The sequence below is a fragment of the Hyla sarda genome, chromosome 3 (assembly GCF_029499605.1).
Source record: "Hyla sarda isolate aHylSar1 chromosome 3, aHylSar1.hap1, whole genome shotgun sequence".
Lineage (NCBI taxonomy): Eukaryota > Metazoa > Chordata > Amphibia > Anura > Hylidae > Hyla > Hyla sarda.
The window spans coordinates 419,478,996-419,500,878 of record NC_079191.1 but is presented as its reverse complement, the minus strand read 5'-3'; the positions used below and the strand labels follow the sequence as shown (position 1 = coordinate 419,500,878).

At 38.8% G+C, this 21,883-nt stretch overlaps 1 protein-coding gene across 9 annotated transcripts in view; it reads left to right on the top strand.

Moving 5' to 3' along the window:
• The window catches only part of ESRRG (estrogen related receptor gamma), an 892,172-nt gene that overhangs the window by 727,908 nt on the left and 142,381 nt on the right, over positions 1 to 21,883 (top strand). For all 9 annotated transcript variants that reach the window (XM_056568348.1, XM_056568345.1, XM_056568340.1 and 6 more), the window contains one exon: positions 15,477 to 15,593. In XM_056568348.1, the coding sequence (XP_056424323.1) occupies positions 15,477 to 15,593 (117 nt within the window). The remainder of the gene's footprint in view (positions 1 to 15,476; positions 15,594 to 21,883) is intronic.

Genomic DNA, 21,883 nt, shown 5'->3' with positions numbered 1-21,883 from the left:
TAAAGACCTGTTTTTAATTTTGCGGAATTCCACAGTGGAATCCAATTGAAGTCTACGGGACTTTGAATTTCAGCTGTTTTGATAACACAGAAACTTTGCAGAAATTCCGCACTTCTGCAAAAATTCAGCTGCAATCTTTGCAGAACAGAATTTGAGCAGGAAGCGTAATCCTGCCATGTGAACATAGCCTAATAGTGTAAGTGCTGCAGTATATAATACCTTAGCAAAGTGGTCTCAAAACTATGGGCCTCCAGATGTTGCAAAACTACAGCTCCCAGCATGCCCGGACAGCCGGCTGTCCAAGCATGCTGAGAGATAGTTTTGCAACATCTGGACATCCACAGTTTGGAAGCCACTGCCTAAGGGGGCAAAGAATGTTAAGGGGAACCTTCGAGAAGACAATAACCATAGTTGGTAGAAGTTGGTAACAAAATGACAATCGACAATGTATATTGTGTAGACCAACAGGTAATACCACTAAGTGGGCACATGGGCATGGTGAACTAAATATGACAAAACCTAACCAATATAAAGAGTGTTTACCCCTTACCGTGGACCCACTAAGCCCAGTGGTCCTTGTCCTCTACCCGAAGCTTTCTTTAGCCCTGGACATGGGGTTTAACAAAAATGGGGACACATATGGAAGTATCGGGTACAGGATGGTGGAGGAATATGGAAGTATGCAGAACAGACTGGCAGAGATTGCTACATTGGGATACATAATTTTATACTGGATACAAAGAATGTCCAAGGTCATTATAGGCACGTGCCATAGGCATTGTATTTACTATAGTTATAATAATTTATTGACCCTTCGATAGCGACTCTACGAACTCTATGAAACCCTTATATTAGTGTTTATGTATTGTTTGTATTATACCATTACAATGATATCGCCTAATCTGGGAAAATGTACTGTAAATAGTAGCTGATCCTATTCAGCTCTACAGAATGGGGCGATTACGGTATTTACCCCATGATAAGCTCATTTCTAGACCTGATATCAGGCCTTTAATGGACTCTCCACGCGACCAGATTGGCTAAAGCCCGCGCGACTATTTACAAGGTTCAGTCTCGTGCCCGTCTAAAGAAAATCTCTGCCACTTTTCCATTACAATTGAAAGTAAATAAATCAAAACCTTGTAGCTTTCATCCATCATGATAACGTTCTACTTTATTATCTGAATGTGAAATTAGATAAGATAAGACCTGGCCGTATTGTCTACAATGTGCGTCATTAGGTGCATGGACTATCAGCCGGTCCCTCGGCTGGGCCTTCTAGTACATCAGCCTGCATAATAGTTTACACTAGAACAAGAGCGATAGAAAAAACTTAATCACCCCATGGATAGTTTATTTATTAGAAAATACAGCCATTAAAAATTAGGATAAAATAATAATACACACGATATATAATTTATAAAATAGAGATTTCTTTCTTTCCTCTATATATTATCTACACATATCTGTCGAATTATCTATTGAGCTTTATCTATCCACCATGCTTTCCGCAATATAAAACGACCCTCAACTTTTACAGTTAAAATATAGTTTGGAACATACTCGCCATATAAGACTACCCCTCTACCGCGATATGGTACCATACCATTGTTCCCCCACACTAGGTTGTCAGCATAGTTCCCCCACACCAGGTAGGCAGCATAGTTACCCCCACATTAGATTGTCAGCATAGTTATCCCACATTAGGTTGTCAGCATAGTTCCCCCCACATTAGGTTGTCAGCATAGTTCCCCCACATTAGGTTATCAGCATAGCTCCCCCACATTAGGTTGGCAGTATAGTTCCCCCACATTAGGTTGTCAGCATAGTTTCCCCACATTAGGTTGCCAGTACAGTTCCCCCACATTAGGTTGGCAGTATAGTTCCCCACATTAGGTTGTCAGCATAGTTCCCCCACATTAGGTTGTCAGCATAGTTCCCCCACATTAGGTTGGCAGTATAGTTCCCCACATTAGGTTGTCAGCATAGTTCCCCCACATTAGGTTGGCAGTACAGTTACCCCCACATTAGATTGGCAGTATAGTTCCCCACATTAGGTTGTCAGCATAGTTCCCCCACATTAGGTTGGCAGCATAGTTCCCTCCACATTATGTTGGCAGTATAGTTCCCCCATATTAGGTTGTACTTTCCCCACATTAGGTTGGCAGCATAGTTCCCCCACAGACATACAGCCTTCAGCTATATACAGTGTATGGCTGGAGGCTGTATGTCTGTCAACTGCCCCATTTCAGTGCTCTGACCACCGCTTCTCCGGTGCGTGGTCATGAACTATTGCTATGGCCTATGTCGTCCCGGGACTGGAGGAGCGGTGGTCAGAGCACCGAAGATGATATGCTGGTAACTTACCATGCCCGTGCGTCCTCGCTGCTCCACTCTGCTCTGCTGTTGCTATGGGCACACGCACGGGACGTCAGTGAAGTCCCTGCGTGTGCTACCTCCTACCTCCCGGCTGTCCCTGCATTTTTAAAGTTAATGCGGGGCCGCAGAAAGGTTACCGGGACATCCTTGTGTCCTGAAAAAATATTTCGGGATACAGGGATGTCCCGAATGTGACAGGGGAAGTTCATCTCGGCCGGGACGCCTGGGGTATGGATAATTCATACCCCGGGCGTCCCGGCCAGTAGCAGCACCCGGCGTTTAAGACGACACCCGGCGTATAAGACGACCACCGACTTTTGAGAACATTTTACAGGGTTAAAAAGTCATCTTATACCCTGGAAAATACGGTATTTCAATTTATCTATCTATTTTAATCTATTTCACATCTATCTATCTATCTCATATCTATCTATCTATCTCATATCTATTTATTATTTATCACATATTTGTCGAGCTATCTATTGAGCTATTATCTATTTCAATCGATCTATTTTAATCTATTACATACCTATCTACCTATCTGGGGTCAAAAAATGGAGGCTCTTAGCTAATTTTGTTTTAATCAAAACATGCCCCTGATCCATCAAACTGAGTTGGCTTCACATTGGAGCCTATCTATCTATCTATCTATCACATTTTTATTTATCTCATATCTATCATATATTATATATATATACAGTACAGACCAAAAGTTTGGACACACCTTCTCATTCAGAGTTTTCTTTATTTTCATGACTATGAAAATTGTAGATTCACATTGAAGACATTAAAACTATGAATTAACACATGTGGAATTATAGACATAACAAAAAAAAATTGAAAATATGTCATATTCTAGGTTCTAGCCACCTTTTGCTTTGATTACTGCTTTGCACACTTTTGGCATTCTCTTGTTGAGATTCGAGAGGTAGTCACCTGAAATGGTTTTCACTTTACATGTGTGATGGTGTGGAGGAGGTGTGATGGTGTGATGGTGTGGGGGGGCTTTGCTGGTGACACTGTTGGGGATTTATTCAAAATGGAAGGCATACTGACCCAGCATGGCTACCACAGCATCTTGCAGCGGCTGCTATTCCATCCGGTTTGCGTTTTGTTGGACCAACAAGACAATGACCCCAAACACCTCCAGGCTGTGTAAGGGCTATTTGACCAAGAAGGAGAGTGATGGGGGGCTGCGCCAGATGACCTGGCTTCCACAGTCACCGGACCTGAACCCAATCGAGATGGTTTGGGGTGAGCTGGACCGCAGAGTGAAGGCAAAAAGGGCCAACAAGTGCTAAGCATCTCTGGGAACTCCTTCAAGACTGTTGGAAGACCATTTCAGGTGACTACCTCTTGAAGCTCATCAAGAGAATGTCAAGAGTGTGCAAAGCAGTAATCAAAGCAAAAGGTGGCTAGAACCTAGAATATGACACATTTTAACACTTTTTTGTTATGTCTATAATTCCACATGTGTTAATTCATAGTTTTATATGCCTTCACTGTGAATCTACAATTTTCATAGTCATGAAAATAAAGAAAACTCTGAATGAGAAGGTGTGTACAAACTTTTGGTCTGTACTGTAGATATATATATATATATATATATATATATATATATATATATATATAAATATATATATAATCTCATATATATCTCATATATATGTATATATATATATATATCATATCTATCTATCTATTTCATATCTATCTCATATCTATCTATCTATTGATCTATCTATCTTTCGTTCTATTGATCTATCTATCTATCTATCTATCTATTGATCTATCTGGCTGATATATAACACATACTTGACAACACTTTTCTGGACACATCTCCTTGTTATTCCTATTTGTTGCACATGCTATGTGAATGACCTTTTTTGTCTCCCTGTAATTATCTCATTCATTTTCTGTCTCTCTGAGCATTAATTTCTCTAATCTCATTAGCAGAGCAATAACAAGACATTCTTCACTCAGGTTTTAAAATAAGCATTTCATATGACAAGCTGCATTATGTATTTTTTGACATGAAGGCCATGATATACTACAAGAGTATGAGAACAGTAAGGGATTGGAGGATGTACATGATAGAGGTGAGATAGATAGATAGATAGATAGATAGATAGTGAGATAGATAGATAAATAGATAGAAAAATTAAATAGACAGTGGCACACCAAGTGTCAGCAAAAAAAAGGTGATTTATTCAAAAGACGTGTTAGGCAACGTTTCAGCTGGCTCACCCGAGCAACTTTTTTTACCCTGGAGTGCTGCTTTCCTGCTCTATCTCTCCTTTAGATAAATAGATAGATAGATAGATATGAGATAGATAGATAGATAGATAGATATGAGATAGATAGATAGATAGATAGGTAGGTAGATATATATGAATAGATAGATATGAGATAGATAGATATGAGATAGATAGATAGATATGAGATAGATAGATAGATAGATATGAGATAGATAGATAGATATGAGATAGATAGATATGTGATAGATAGATATGAGATAGATATGAGATAGATAGATAGATATGAGATAGATAGATAGATATGAGGATAGATAGATATGAGGATAGATAGATAGGAGAAAGATAGATAGATAGATATGAGATAGATAGATAGATAGATAGATATGAGATAGATAGATAGATAGATAGATAGATAGGAGATAGATAGATATGAGATAGATAGATAGAAGATAGAATCACTTTGCCACTATAAATGGAAAAGGGTAGAATCTGGATGATGTTATTGGGCCCAATAAACCATTTTTTCAGACAGTTTTAAGATTTAAAAAAAAAAGACATTTCATGTCCAAAAATCCCCCAACCCGTTTCCCCTGCATATACAAATAAAGCTGAGCTAAATTTGTCATTTCCGAGTTCTGACAATAACCTGCAGCTTTATATAAACCACAATGACATTGACAAGCTCAGCTCTGCTGCATCTGCATATGGTGTTTATAACACAACTTTACTGTACATATTCTAGTAAATGGCATATGCTGCCTACAACCGAACGGCCAAATCTTCATATTGCAGCGTTTTGCTAATATACATTTTCCAGACCTCCGCTGCCAGCTGTAAAACTACATTAGTTTGCCACTAGGAACATAGGAATTATTTTCTGGCACTTGAGCGAGGAGGTTTGCCTAGACCCTGTGACTCCATTAGCCAGCGAACTGTAAGATTCTATTAGCAAGTAAGAGAGCAAAATATCACTAGCAAAATCATTTCCAAAAAGTTTGTTTTAAACCTAGAATTTTTTTTTTTTTTTTTTTGTGAACCAGCCAAGGTTCATGGGGGATTGTTTCATCACTTCTGTCATCTCCATTCAGACCTTGCAGCTACCATGTTGGGTTTGTTCACTCCAAAGCACAGATACATCTGCACCCATAGAGGAAATAGACATAAACAAGCTTATAGAATGAGCCCAGCTACCATCTGCCCTACCTCATCTGGATATGTGGACGGCCAGATCAGATTTTTCCATGTGATGCAAATTTGGAGTAAAAAAATGGTATTTTTATGACTGAAATGCGTGTGTTCACCCCCATGGGTGTAGATCAGTCATATTCCCCAGGACTAAACGCATCATGTACATATATGTCTCTGCCACTAATATATCCCATCCAAACCATGTGTAATATACTAAGGTGTAATATATTATCCTATGATTAGTTTCCATTATAATTTATAGTATAATATATTTTTGTTCATGTTGTATTATCATAGTATATTTATATAGTCCACAACTATATGTCTACAGTGGCCTCCAAAAGAATCAAGCACCTGGCATTTGTTCTGAATATCTATCTATCTATCTATCTATCTATCTATCTCATATCTATATGTCTATATATCTGACTATCTATCTATCTATCTCTCTCTCTCTCATATCTATCTATCTATCTATCTATCTATCTCATATCTATCTATCTATCTATCTCATATCTATATGTCTATATATCTGACTATCTATCTATTTATCTATCTCATATCTATCTATCTATCTATCTATCTATCTATGTCATATCTAATTTATATCTGTCTGTCTATCTATCTATCTATCTATCTATCTATCTATATATACAAGCCATGTTGATATTTTTCTAGAAAATGAAGTATGCCTCACAGAAAACAATTGCAGTAACACATGTTTTGCTAGATACATGTTTATTCCCTTTGGGGGGAATTTATCATTGTAAATATAGCTTTTTTTTTTCAATTTTTGCACAAAATCTGATAAAATTCTTAATAGCCACGTCTATGGTTAAGTTTACCATAGAGCACTTTCTATTGTAGAATCAAAATTACTAACGCAAAAAAATGCGCAAAAGCTAATTTCTTGCACAAATATAAACCACCTCGGAGGACACGTACCAAAGTGTCAGAAAGGATCTAAGAAAGTGAAATTATTTTGGGACAGTTAGGACTACTACTCCCATCATGGACAGACTCTGCTCATGATGGGAGTTATAGTCCGGGGGCTGAGGGGCAGATCGCAGTAGGTAATTCTCCAGAGACCCGCTGCGATACGCATTTATTAACTGTAAAATTCGGCGGAACATGCGGCTACACTACGGTCCAGGCGGGGAATACTGTATACGCTGTCATCATTCATAATCCCCGCCTCCAGGAGATGGGAGCTCTGATTGGTGAACAGCGCAGTGGAGCCACCGGCTTGTACAGTTAATAAATGCGGATGGTAGTGGGTCTCTAGAGAATGACCTGTTGTGATCTGCCCCTCAGCCCCTGGACTATAACTCTTATCATGGATGGAGTCTGTCCATTATGGGAGTAGTAGTCCTAACAGTCCCACTCCCGGGGGATGTGCAAGTGCCATCCCTCAGCGCTGCGGTACTACAACTACTCCCATCATGGACAGACTCTGTCCATGATGGGAGTTATAGTCCAGGGGCAGAGGGGCAGATCGCAGCATGGCTTACAATACTAAGCCTGAAAATTCAATTATAAAAAAATTCAATTATTTAAATTAAATTATTTAAAAAGAACTCTCCCCCCACAGCCCTCGTTAACCCTTTTATTGAAAAAACGCTGTTCATCATCGCAATCCACCGAATCTGACATAGTCCTCCCCATTCATGTATCTAAAATGAGAAGGAAAAAAAAACGAAAACAGTAAAATGGCAACCAATTCTGTGATTTCTACACTATCAGAAAGCTGGTGGAAAATTTTTGATGTCAACTGGACTCTCACCCCTTGAAAATATCATGTAAAGCAGAAAATATATGTGGACACGCCCACTTTTACAAAACTTACGTGAACAGTGTAAACTGCAGCACAAAGCCCTTTGAAAATGTGGTTGATACTTTTCGTGCCAAAATTGATTTTTTTTTTTTTGCGCAAAATTCTTTGATAATCTCCCCATCTGTGTACGTTATAAAGATTTATGATTTTACTACTGTGAAGAGTTTTGTTGTTCGGCGCACACTGCTGCTCCGGTGCTTCTAGCTATGTGAGCAGTGTACAGCGTGAAAATGCCCCATCTCTGTGAAGTGTGAGGTAGAGAAGGAGTGCACAGTAGAGCAAGCGCGGGGGGGGGGGGGGCACTCTATATTTGATCAAAATTCATCGAAGGAGTGCACAACTTTAGTAAATCTTGAGCAAGAGTGTAAATCAGACAAGCAGTGTAAATAGGTAGATCTGTGTCTAAAATAGACACCTAATGATAAATCTCCCCCTTTGTGTGTATTGGAACTAAACCAAAAAAGGAGGACAAAAAGTAAATTGGACATTGTGTCACACCAAACTCTAAAAATGGGATGAACAAAATTAGTGGCACTCTTTCAAAATTGTGGAAAAATAAGATTGTTTCAAGCAAGTGATGCTCCTTTAAACTCATCTGGGGCAAGTAACAGGTGTAGGCAATATAAAACTCTCACCTGAAAGCAGATAAAAAGGAGAGAAGTTCACTCTTTGCATTGTGTGTCTGTGTATGCCACACTAAGCATGGACAACAGAAAGAGGAGAAGAGAACTGTCTGAGGACTTGAGAACCAAAATTGTGGAACAATATCAACAATCTCAACAAGTCCATCTCCAGAGATCTAGATTTGCCTTTGTCCACAGTGCGCAACATTATCAAGAAGTTTGCAACCCATGGCACTGTAGCTAATCTCCCTGGGCGTGGACGGAAGAGAAAAATTGATGAAAGGGGTCAACGCAGGATAGTCCAGATGGTGGATAAGCAGCCCCAAACAAGTTCCAAAGATATTCAAGCTGTCCTGCAGGCTCAGGGAGCATCATTGTCAGCGCGAACTATCCATCGACATTTAAATTAAATGAAACGCTATGGCAGGAGACCCAGGAGGACCCCACTATGGAGTAGACCCAGGAGGACCCCACTATGGAGGAGACCCAGGAGGACCCCACTGCTGACACAGAGACATAAAAAAGCAAGACTACATTTTGCCAAAATGAACTTGAGTAACCAAAATCCTTCTGGAGAAATGTCTTGTGGACAGATGAGACCAAGATAGAGTTTTTTTTGGTAAAGCACATCATTCTACTGTTTACTGAAAATGGAATGAGGCCTACAAAGAAAAGAACACAGTACCTACAGTAAAATATGGTGGAGGTCAATGATGTTTTGGGATTGCTTTGCTGCGTCTGGTACTGGGGGCCTTGCATGTGTACAAGGCATCATGAAATCAGAGGATTATCAACGGATTTTGGGTCGCACTGTACAGCCCAGTGTCAGAAAGCTAAGTTTGCGTCCGAGATCTCGGGTCTTCCAGCAGGACAATGACCCCAAACATACGTCAAAAAGCCCCCAGAAATGGATGGCAACAAAGTGCTGGAGAGTTCTGAAGTGGCAGCAATGAGTCCAGATCTAAATCCCATTGATCACCTGTGGAGAGATCTTAAAATTGCTGTTGGGAAAAGGCGCCTTCCAACAAGAGAGACCTGGAGCAGTTTGCAAAGGAAGAGTGGTCCAACATTCCGGCTGAGAGGTGTAAGAAGCTTATTGATGGTTATAGGAAGCCACTGATTTCAGTAATTTTTCCAAAATATTTTTGCAACCAAATATTAAGTTAATGGTGCCAATAATTTTGTCCAGCCCATTTTTGGAGTTTATTGACATTATGTCCAATTTGACATTATGTCCAAGGGAATAAACATGTGTTACTGCAATCCTTTTCTGTGAGAATTACTTAATTTTCTTGAAATATTTCAGGGGTGCCAACATTTACGACCATGACTGTATACATATATATATATATATATATATATATATATATATATATATATATATATGTGGAATATGCAAAGCAGCTCATCACACCACTTTCTCAGGTAGCCCTAAGATCAACTCTGGCTACAGTTACAGAGTCTCAGAAACTGATTAGGATTAATGCCAAGCCAGAATTCTCCCCAGAAGGGAAGAAGACCCATCTGCAGACAGCTGTTTCGGGGTGCCTGCTTCTCCTCAGTAGTGTTGCTCGCGAATATTCGCAATTCGAATATTATTCGCGAATATCGCATATTCGCGAATTCGCGAATTTCGCGAATATAGCGCTATATATTCGTAATTACGAATATTCGTTTTTTTTTTGTTTTTTTTTTCCTCACAGTACACATCACAGTGATCACCCCTCTCTGCTTCCAGCTTGTGTGGTGTAAAGAAGGCTGTAATACTACTGTGTGAGACTGGTGTGCAAACATTCGCATATGCGAAAACTAGCATATGCGAATTTACGCATATGCGAATTTTCGCGTATGTTAATTTTGTATATGCTAATTTTCACATATGTTAATTTTCGCATACACGAATTTTCGCATATGCGAAAATAAAACGAGAATATAACGAATATGCGAATATTTGCGAATATATGACGAATATTCGTCCATATATTCGCGAATATTCGCGAATTCGAATATGGCCTATGCCGCTCAACACTACTCCTCAGTACGGAACACAGTGTTCTGGCTTGGCTGTGGGAAGAGGCCTGTGACTATATATATCATGTGTATCTATCTGTCCACCTATCTATCTATCTATCTCATATCTATCTATATCATGTCTATCTATCTATCTCATATCTATCTATCTCATATCTATCTATCTATCTATCTATCTCTCTCATATCTATCTATCTATCTATCTATCTCATATCTATCTATCTCCTATCTATCTATCTCCTATCTATCTATCTCATATCTATCTATCTATCTCCTATCTATCTATATATCTATCTATCTCTCTCATATCTATCTATCTATCTATCTCTCATATCTATCTATCTCATATCTATCTATCTCCTATCTATCTATCTATCTATCTATCTCATATCTGTCTATCTATCTATCTATCTATCTATCTATCTATCTATCTTTCTATCTCATATCTATCTCATATCTATCTATCACATATCTATCTCATATCTATCGATCTATCTATCTATCTCATATCTATCTATCTATCTCATATCTATCTATCTCATATCTATCAATCTCATATCTATCTATCTCATATCTATCTATCTATCTATCTCATATCTATCTATCTATCTCATATCTATCTATCTCATATCTATCAATCTCATATCTATCTATCTCATATCTATCTATCTATCTATCTATCTCATATCTATCTATCTATCACATATCTATCTATCTCATATCTATCTCATATCTATCTATCTATCTCATATCTATCTATCTATCTATCTATCTCATATCTATCTATCTCATATCTATCTATCTATCTATCTATCTATCTATCTCATATCTATCTATCTCATATCTATCTATCTCATATCTATCTATCTCATATCTATCTATCTATCTATCTATCCATCCATCTCACATCTTTCCATCTATCTAATATCTATCTAATAATATCTATGTTGTCATTAAATTTTTTTCGCCCTAAGACATATCACTTAACCTGCCCCCCCCCCTTGGCATATCCTGTACCTTATGGATGTATCCTCCACATGATAGAAAAGTCCTAAAAACAATCTACCCTGCAATAATCCTCTCAGTCTATCACCGGCTTCTTCACCTGCCGATCCTCTGTATTGTGTGCAGATCTGCCCCCTTTCAGTCCTGTATGAATGCGCCCAAATAGCGAAGTGCCCACACTACAGTCCCTGCCCGCCATCCTATACAGCCCCCCCACCGTCCACCCTATGGACTATTGTGACACGCTCCTCTTCATCGCTCGGCTGCTGACAGACCCCTTTATCACGGCCACTTAACACGTCTTCAAGAAACGCAGGTCTCTGACGATTTCCGTCGAATTAGCACCCGCCGAGTCTTTGACTCTTTTTTTTTTTTTTTTTTTATTCAGTCCTGCAATCCGCTAATGTGATATTTAATGAGGAGCCATCAGTCCGGAGAAAGGAAGTCAATATGAATCAGTGTTTACAAAGTGTGATTAACTCTGAAATATTTCATCAATGCTCCGGGCCCCGGGACCGGCTCTATGCTAATTACTAAAGATGCGCGCACGTTTCTGGGGGTCCGCCGGTGGACCCTGGGCGCTGCAAACAAGGAGGAGGGAAGAATGCAATTACGTTCCGACTGTCTCTCATGACAATTTATGCATTTGCTATGCTGACCTCCCCCCCCCCCCCCTTTCCCGGGAGACCAATAAACAGAATGCATTTTCATTAAGATACTAATGCACTTAATCACAAGGGGGGGGAAGGGTTACACCAAGATGGAGAGTTCCGTAAGCAAGACAAGGCCCGGGCTCCTTCCCAAACTAAATAAATAAATAAATGACTTTGTCTTAACCAGTTGTCAATAAGCTTTGTGCATTACTCATGGGGACATATACGTTTTAATAAATCAAGCCCCCCCACCCCCACCACCACCACCACCGGATTTATTAACCTTTTTAACTTGTAACTTTTAACCATTAACCGGGCAACGACGTATGGGAAGGCGATATGCAAACGAAACGCCTAAGAGGATGCTGTTTATCGCAAGACGTCTGGACCGACAGCTTGACCTCCGCCCCTAGGAAGCTTTCAAAATGTATTATGTAAAGGGAGCACCAGCTGTCCCCCCCCCCCCCCACACACCGCACGTGCTCCGAGGAGTCCGATCTACACCGCCCTGCATGTTGATACGATGACTTTCAGAGAGAAGTAGAAAAAAAAAAAATATTACTATTATAATTGGATTAATAAAATATATATATATATATATATATATCTACATATATGTATATATATATATATATATATATATATATATACTGTATATATGTATGTATATATTTATTTATTTATATATATATATATTTATATAAAATATATATATATATATTATTTATGTTTATTATTTATATTTATATTTATATATATATATATATATATATATTATTTATGTTTATTATTTTTATATATATATATATATATATATATATATATTATTTAATATTATTTATGTTTATTATTTATATTTATATATATATATATATATATATATATATATATATATATATTATTTATGTTTATTATTTATATATATATATATATATATATATACATGTAGTAAACTTGAAATTTGAGTAGCCGTATTAGTACAGTGATGCAGATGCAAAATAAAAATAAAAAGTTGCAGTATCTTGTAATCCCCCACAAGTATCTACAATAACGTTTCCCAACCAATCTGCCTCAAGCTGTTGCAAAACTACAATTCCCAGCATGCCCGGACAGCCAACGGCTGTCCGGGCATGCTGGGAGTTGTAGTTTTGTTACAGCTGGAGGCACCCTGGTTAGGGAAACACTGCTTTACAAGAGGTTAATCTCATCGCGGCTCACTTGTATTAGATTATTGACTGTCCTGTGAAGTTAACTAGAAAAATTTACAACAAATATGATTTGTTGCAAATTTCCTGATTAAGATTAAAGGGGTTATCCAGGAAAAAACTTTTTTTTATAAATCAACTGGCTCGAGAAAGTTAAACAGATTTGTAAATTACTTGTATTAAATCTTAATCCTTTCAGCACTTATGAGCTGCTGAAGTTGAGTTTTTCTTTTCTGTCTAAGTGCTCCCTGATGACATGTGTCTCGGGAAATGCCCAGTTTACAAGAGGTTTCTATGGGATCTGCTTCTAAACTGGGTGTTTCCCGAGACATGTGTCATCAGAGAGCACTTAGACAGAAAAGAACAACCTTAACTTCAGAAGCTCATAAGTACTGAAAGGATTAAGATTTTTTAATAGAAGTAATTTACAAATCTGTTTAACTTTCTGGAGCCAGTTGATATATAAAAAAAAAGTTTTTTTCCTGGATAACCCTTTTGAGGATATGTTCACACGGCAGAATGTCCATCTGGAGTTCCGCCAGAATATTCTGCGCGAGTCGCCGTGCATGCGCAGTGTACTCGCACACATTGTGGCAGCACCCCCTGTTCCCTGAGCTTGGCCGAGAGCAGCTGCGATGTGTGAGTATACTGAGCATGCACGCGGTGAATCGCAGTGTGTCTGCTCGTAGCATCGGATTGCCGCTTCGAGCAGACACATTTGAGGCACCCTGTAGGTGTAGGTGTGCGGCGGATCTGCATAGTAAAATACGCTCTTCTGAACGTACCCTTAAAGGGGTACTCCGCTGGGAAAAAAAATTCTTTAAATCAACTGGTGCCAGAAAGTTAAACAGATTTGTAAATTACTTCTATTTAAAAATCTTAATACTTCCAGTTTTTATTAGCTGCTGTATGCTCCACAGGAAGTTCTTTTCTTTTTATATTTCCTTTCTGTCTGACCACAGTGCTCTCTGCTGACACCTCTGTTCTTGTCAGGAACTGTACAGAGCAGGAGAGGTTTGCTATGGGGATTTGCTTGTACTCTGGACAGTTCCTGACATGGACAGAGGTGTCAGCAGAGAGCACTGTGATTAGACTGAAATCCAAAAAGAAAAGTACTTCCTGAGGAGCAAACAGCAGCTGATAAGTACTGGAAATATTTTTAAATAGAAGTAATTTACAAATCTGTTTAACTTTCTGGCACCAGTTGATTAAAAACATTTTTTTTTTTCAGCAGAGTACCCCTTTAAATTAGCAACAAATCTGCAGCATTTCAGTGTGAACTTTCCTTTAGTAACTACTAAGGAATTTACAAGCAAAATTTCTGCCTGAAATTGTGTGCGGAATTTCCTGCCGTTGATTTCAATTGGATTTCCGGCCCTGACATGTTCACACTCCAGAATTCCCGCCGTGGAAATTCTGGGATCCAGATTCGGCCAAAAGAATAGACATGTTCACTTTTTGGGAGGAATTTCATGCCGGAATCCCATTTGTTCAATTGAACTTGTTTTATTCCAATGCCTTTTTTTGCTGTAATAAAATAATTAGTTTACTGCAAATCCAATACTGGAGGCCTTCAAAAAGTTCTGTAAACACATTGCCCACCAGGGACCAGACGTTCTTTAGGGAAACCCAAGGTCCACCTTCCTTTTTATTCTAGTTCTTAAAGGGGTTATCCAGGAAAAAAACTTTTTATTTTATTTATTTATTTATTTATTTATTTTTTATATCAACTGGCTCCAGAAAGTTAAACAGATTTGTAAATGACTTCTATTAAAAAAAATCTTAATCCTTTCAATAATTATCAGCTGCTGAAGTTGAGTTGTTGTTTTCTGTCTGGCAACAGTGCTCTCTGCTGACATCTCTGCTTGTCTCGGGAACTGCACAGAGTAGAAGAGGTTTGCTATGGGGATTTGCTTCTAAACTGGGCGGTTCCCGAGACACGTGTCATCAGAGAGCACTTAGACGGAAAAGAACAACTCAACTTCAGTAGCTCATAAGTACTGAAAGGATTAAGATTTTTTAATAGAAGTAATTTACAAATCTGTTTAACTTTCTGGAGCCAGTTGATATATATATATATATATATATATATATATATATATATATATATATATATATATATATATATATATATATATAAAGTTTTTTCCTGGATAACCCCTTTAAATAGATCAGAATGATCTTAGCATTAAGGTAATGCCGGTAGCCCCTATGTATCGGCTATGGTTTTGCATGTACGGTAGTCGTGAATTCCAGGGTGTAAAAATTTTTCTTATGTCGACTTTCCTTTTCTACTACAGGAAACATAGAATACAGCTGTCCAGCCACGAATGAATGTGAAATCACAAAGCGTAGACGCAAGTCCTGCCAAGCCTGCCGCTTCATGAAGTGTTTAAAAGTCGGCATGCTGAAAGAAGGTACGGGGTGAAAATGTGTATATCTCCCTAAAACGTGTGCGGAAACAAAAGGGAGGATGTAGCAGAGCTGAGTGTGTTGGTCCGCTCATTGGGCATCAATGCTTCAGCAAGGGAGACGACAGCTCCAATCTAAATATTTACACAATGTTTACACTAAAGCAGTGGTGCCCAAACGGTGGACCTCCAGATGTTGTAAAACTACAACTCCCAGCATGCTAACTCATGCTGGTAGTTGTAGTTTTACAACATCTGGAGGTCTACAGTTTGGAGTCCACTGCACTAGAAAGTCCTTTTAAGATAAGGTGATGGGTTCTCATTTAGTCCTATGTATGTAAGAAATGATATGGCTGACTCAGCTCTGCTACATCATATACTAAACATTGCATTATTGGCTCCTCTATGTTTTATCCGAATCAGCCTTTCAGGTTGTAGTTAATGTGATTCCCATAGTTTACTTTAAAATTTTGTTATTGTTATTATTATTATTATTATTATTATTATTATTATTGTTCTTGTCGATATTATTATTATTATTCACATAATACGGTAATAGTAATAATAATAATAATTAATAATAATATTCACATTAATTAGAGATGAGCGAACTTACAGTAAATTCGATTCGTCACGAACTTCTCGGCTCGGCAGTTGATGTCTTTTCCTGTATAAATTAGTTCAGCTTTCAGGTGCTCCGGTGGGCTGGAAAAGGTGGATACAGTCCTAGGAAAGAGTCTCCTAGGACTGTATCCACCTTTTCCAGCCCACGGGAGCACCGGAAAGCTGAACTAATTTATGCAGGATAAGTCATCAACTGCCGAGTCGAGAAGTTCACATAATAATAATAATTAATAATATAATTCACATTATTAATAATAATAATAATAATAATTAGAGATGAGCGAACTTACAGTAAATTCGATTCGTCACAAACTTCTCGGCTCGGCAGTTGATGACTTATTCTGCATAAATTAGTTCAGCTTTCAGGTGCTCCGATGGGCTGGAAAAGGTGGATACATTCCTAGGAAAGAGTCTCCAGCCACCGGAGCACCTGAAAGCTGAACTAATTTATGCAGAATAAGCCATCAACTGCCGAGCCGAGAAGTTTGTGACGAATCGAATTTACTGTAAGTTCGCTCATCCCTAATAATAATATTATTATTATTCACATAATAATAATAATATTATTCACATAATAATAATAAATATTATTATTATTATTATTATTATCATTATTTATGTGATAATCGAGAACTCTCAGCCCCAAAATGTGATTTTAAAAGACAGTATTTTTTTATTGGTGAACACACTAAGAGGGGAAAAGGGGGGGGGGGTGCTGTAATTTACATAATGAGCAGAATTTTACGCAATGGATTTCCCAATGAGTTATGTGGTGCACGTGACTTCCTAAATTTGCGCCAGTGACAGAAAGCCCCTGGATAGCGCAAATAATGGTAAAAAGCTCACATATATTCATAGGCCAGCTGGTCACTGGAGTAGATTTGGGATAAAATAATTTCGGCGCAAATGATAATTTCAACACAGCGACCGGTGCATCTGTTGATCCGGTCACCTCTAAGGCATATGTGGGCCTGTATATTTTTGTAGACATCAGTGAGCTCTGCCTGTGTTGGCTTCTTATCGACATAACAAAAAAATAAGGTTTTACAAATGACTCCTGACGCTCTCTATAGTCTCTATTTGTGGGTTCTCAGTTATCTAACCCAGTGGTCTCCAAACTGTGGCCCTCCAGATGTTGCAAAACTACAACTCCCAGCATGCCCGGACAGCCAACGGCTGTCCGGGCATGCTGGGAGTTGTAGTTTTTACAAAATTTATAGTGTCGCAGCTTGACCACTTGATTCTAACCCAACAAAAATTTTGATTGACTCTACAATAAGGCTGGGTTCGCAAACAACATTTTGGTCAGTATTTTTTAGCCGAAATTGGGAGTTGAAATGGTAGGGGGAAAAAACTAGAATAGAAAAATTTGCACCTTTTTGGGTGTTTTTTTATTTTTTGGGCCGGGGCCCATTTTGCTTGAAAATACTGACCATATGCAGAAATATTAAAATATTTGTACCAAAAAAAAAAAAAAAAAACTCCAGTGTTTTAATGGGATCGTTTCAGTAGCAATCGGGACAGTCGCAGAATTGTTTTTGCAATAAATGTGCCGCATGTGCATAAGCCCTATGGCTTAAAGGGGTACTCCAGTGAAAAACTTTTTTTTATTTATTTTTTTTTTTTTTAAATCAAATGGTGCCAGAAAGCTGAACAGATTTTTAAATGACTTCTATTTGATAATTTTAATCCTTCCAGTACTTATCAGCTGCTGAAGTTGAGTTGTTCTTTTCTGTCTAACAACAGTCCTCTCTGCTGACACCTCTGTCTGTCTCAGGGACTGTCCAGAGCAGGATTTGCTATGGGGATTGGCTCCTACTCTGGACAGTTCCTGTGTCAGCAGAGAGCACTGTGGTCAGACAGAAAAGAGCAACTTAACTTCAGCAGCTGATAAGTAATGGTAGGATTAAAGGGGTAGTCCGGTGAAAAACTTAAATCAACTGGTGCCAGAAAGTTACAATGATTTGTAAATTACTTCTATTAAAAAAATCTTAATCCTTCCAGTACTTATTAGCTGCTGAATACTATTTTCTTTTTGGACCACAGAGCTCTCTCCTGATATCATGAGCACAGTGCTCTCTGCTGACATCTCTGTCCATTTTAGGAACTGTCCAGAGCAGCATATGTTTGCTATGGGGATTTTCTCTACTCTGGACAGTTCTTAAAAAGGACAGAGATGTCAGCAGAGAGCACTGTGCTTGTGATGTCAGCAGAGAGCTCTGTGTTCCAAAAAGAAAAGAATTTCCTCTGTAGTATTCAGCAGTTAATAAGTACTGGAATGATTAAGATTTCTTAATAGAAGTAATTTACAAATCTGTTTAACTTTCTGGCACCAGTTGATATAAAAAAAAATTCCATCGGAGTACCCCTTTAAGATTTTTTAATATAAGTAATTTACAAATCTTTTTAACTTTTTGAAGCCAGTTAAAAAAAAATTTTTGGATCACCCCTAATATCGTGACAAATAGGTTTGTACTGTAGAAAAGTGTTCACATGGCATTAGTCAGGCGTCTGCACAAGATTTTTATGAATGAGCATATTAAAAGCAGACCCCTCCCCCCCCCCCCACTCTGTACTTTGGGCCAGATCTGGCTGGCATTCTTTATGGGCTCTTTCATTGGCCTGTATAAGAATGTGTTTATCTGATTTGCTTATATTAGACAGGTTTTCGAGGGGGTTTTATGGCTGTCAGGCAGACACCGGCCGAACAGCTGCTTTTTAATTGGAGCTAAGTCGCTGCCCGAGAAATCCAATAGTGTCAGACACAGACAATGGGAGAGTATGAGGAGAGTGGCAGGGACAGATTGTGGACAGACAGGGGATTATTGATAGTAAATAGGGATCAGGAAGAACTCAAGGATATTGAAAGATATGCGAGATGAAGAAGATCCGAGAAACTTAAGAGAAAAGAGGATCGGGCTTGTAAAATAGGCAGAATGCGGTCTCAATGGCGTAGAGGTAGAAAGCACAACACGGTGGGGCCATATAAAAAGACACCAGTATTGTAGGTAAAGGGCCCTGGAAAAAAAGCTGATTTCTTCCAAAAACAGCGCCACACCTATCCCCAGATTGTGCGTGGTATTGCAGCTCAGTTCCATTGAAGTGAATGGAGTCAGGTTGTAATACAACACACACAACCTGAGAACAGCCATGGCATTGTGTTTAAAATAAATTAACATTTAGTTTGCCTGCAGCGCTCCCGGAGGGAAAATGGAGTATTACACAACTGACAATGAAGTCAATAGGCTGTCCTGATGGGTCCTCCAGAAAGTGAGATACTCTTTTTTAGCTACTTAAAAAGAATGCACCAGTATTATAGATGAGGGGCCCTGTTATATAGTTTGCCTGAGGGGTTAGAAAAACAGAGCTGATTTCTTCTCAAAAGAGTGTCACCCTTGTCCTCAGGTTGTGTGTGGTATTGCAACTCGGTTTAATTGAAGTGAATAGAGCCATATTGCAATACCATAGCCAACCAGAGAACAGGCCTGGCACTGTTTTTAGAAGAAATTAGCGTTTAGTTTCCCTGCAGCTCCCCCAGAGGGAAAATGGAGTATTATACACTAATGAAATCAATAGGCTGTCCAGATGTGATGGGTCCTCCAGAGAGTGAGAAACTCTTTTTTGCTACCTTGTAAAAAGACATCAGTATTATAGATGAGGGGGTCCTGCTATATATAGGTTGCTTTATGGATTAGAAAAACAGAGATAATTTCTTCTAATAATAGAGCGCCACCCCTGTCCTCAGGTTGTGCATGGAATTTCAGCTCGGTGAAGCTATATTGTTATACAATACCCAATCTGAGAACAGGCATGGTGCTGTTTATAGAAGAAATAGTGTCTAATTTTCCTGCAACGCCCCCAGAGGGAAAATTGAATATTGCACACTAATGGAAACAGGCTGTACTGATGTGAGACACTCTTGGGAGATACTATATACAACAGAGAGATGAGGACTCCGGATTGAAGACTCCATTCGGGGCCAAAAAACATCCGGATGGCCTGTTGCACAATGGACACCAACAGATCCTATTGTCTGTATTGGGGTCCACTTAATCTCCATTTATTACTATTTGCAACATTTTTTTGTCCGCTCAGTTCCCGATAATTCAGTGTTTCCCATCCATTGTGCTTACTGCTGTTGCAAAACTACAACTCCCAGGTTTGGAAACACTGCATTAGTTATACACATTTGAACAACACAGGTGTGAACAAAGCCCAACCTGAAGTTTCCGCGCCATAGCAAACACTACCGTAGTGACATTAATACAAGGCCTGGGTTCTTACAACCTCCTGATCTTTCTCAGGAAGAAATATTCCAGTAAAGCGAAAAGTCGACAGATGAGGACAAAATTAGGCATATTAAACCCTTAGAAATATAGTCATATTAGAAAATAGCAATCTAGTGGTGTCCTTATTCTCCACAGCTGCTTCACTGGCCTCATGGTGGCATATATACCGCTGCCAAGTTGGCTAAACACTTAGAAAAAGAAATATGATGTGATATTGGATGAGAAGAGAATATATCACAGCTGGTAATGGGCAGAAAACTGTCTCCAAGACATGAGCCGGGGGATTCACAACTTGTGTCACAAAGAGGATAGAACCATAGGGATAGGAGATGGGTGGATGGATAGATAGATAGATAGATAGATAGATACAGTCATGGCTGTAAATGTCGGCACTCCTGAAATTTTTCAAGAAAATGAAGTATTTCTAACAGAAAAGGATTGCAGTAACACATGTTTATTCCCTTTGTGTGTATTGGAACTAAACAAAAAAAAAAAAGTGAGGAAAAAAAAGAAAATTGGACATAATGTCACCAAACTCCAAAAATGGGCTGGACAAAATTATTGGCACCCTTAACTTAATATTTGGTTGCACACCCTTTGAAAAAAATAACTGAAATCAATCACTTCTTATAACCATCAATAAGCTTCTTACACCTCTCAGCCGGAATGTTGGACCACTCTTCCTTTACAAACTGCTCCAGGTCTCTCTTATTGGAAGGCGCCTTTTCCCAAAAGAAATTTTAAGCCTCAGTCTCCACAGGTGATCAATGGGATTTAGATCTGGACTCATTGCTGCCACTTCAGAACTCTCCAGCGTTTTGTTGCCATCCATTTCTGGTGCTTTTTGACGTATGTTTGGGGTCATTGTCCTGCTGGAAGACCCAAGATCTCGGACACAAACCCAGCTTTCTGACACTGGGCTGTACAGTACGACCCAAAATCCATTGGTAATCCTCAGATTTCATGATGCCTTGTACACATTCAAGGCACCCAGTGCCAGAGGCAGCAAAACAACTCCAAAACATCATTGAACCTCCACCATATTTCACTGTAGGTACTGTGTTCCTTTCTTTGTAGGCCTCATTCTGTTTTCGGTAAATAGTAGAATGATGTGCTTTACCAAAAAGCTCTATCTTGGTCTCATCTGTCCACAAGACGTTTTCCCAGAAGGATTTTGGCTTACTCAAGTTCATTTTGTCAAAATGTAGTCTTGCCTTTTTATGTGTCTGTGTCAGCAGTGGGGCCCTCCTGGGTCTCTTGACATAGCATTTCATTTCATTTAAATGTCGACAGTTCGCGCTGACACTGATGCTCCCTGAGCCTGCAGGACAGCTTGAATATCTTTGGAACTTGTTTGGGGCTGCTTCTCCACCATCCGGACTA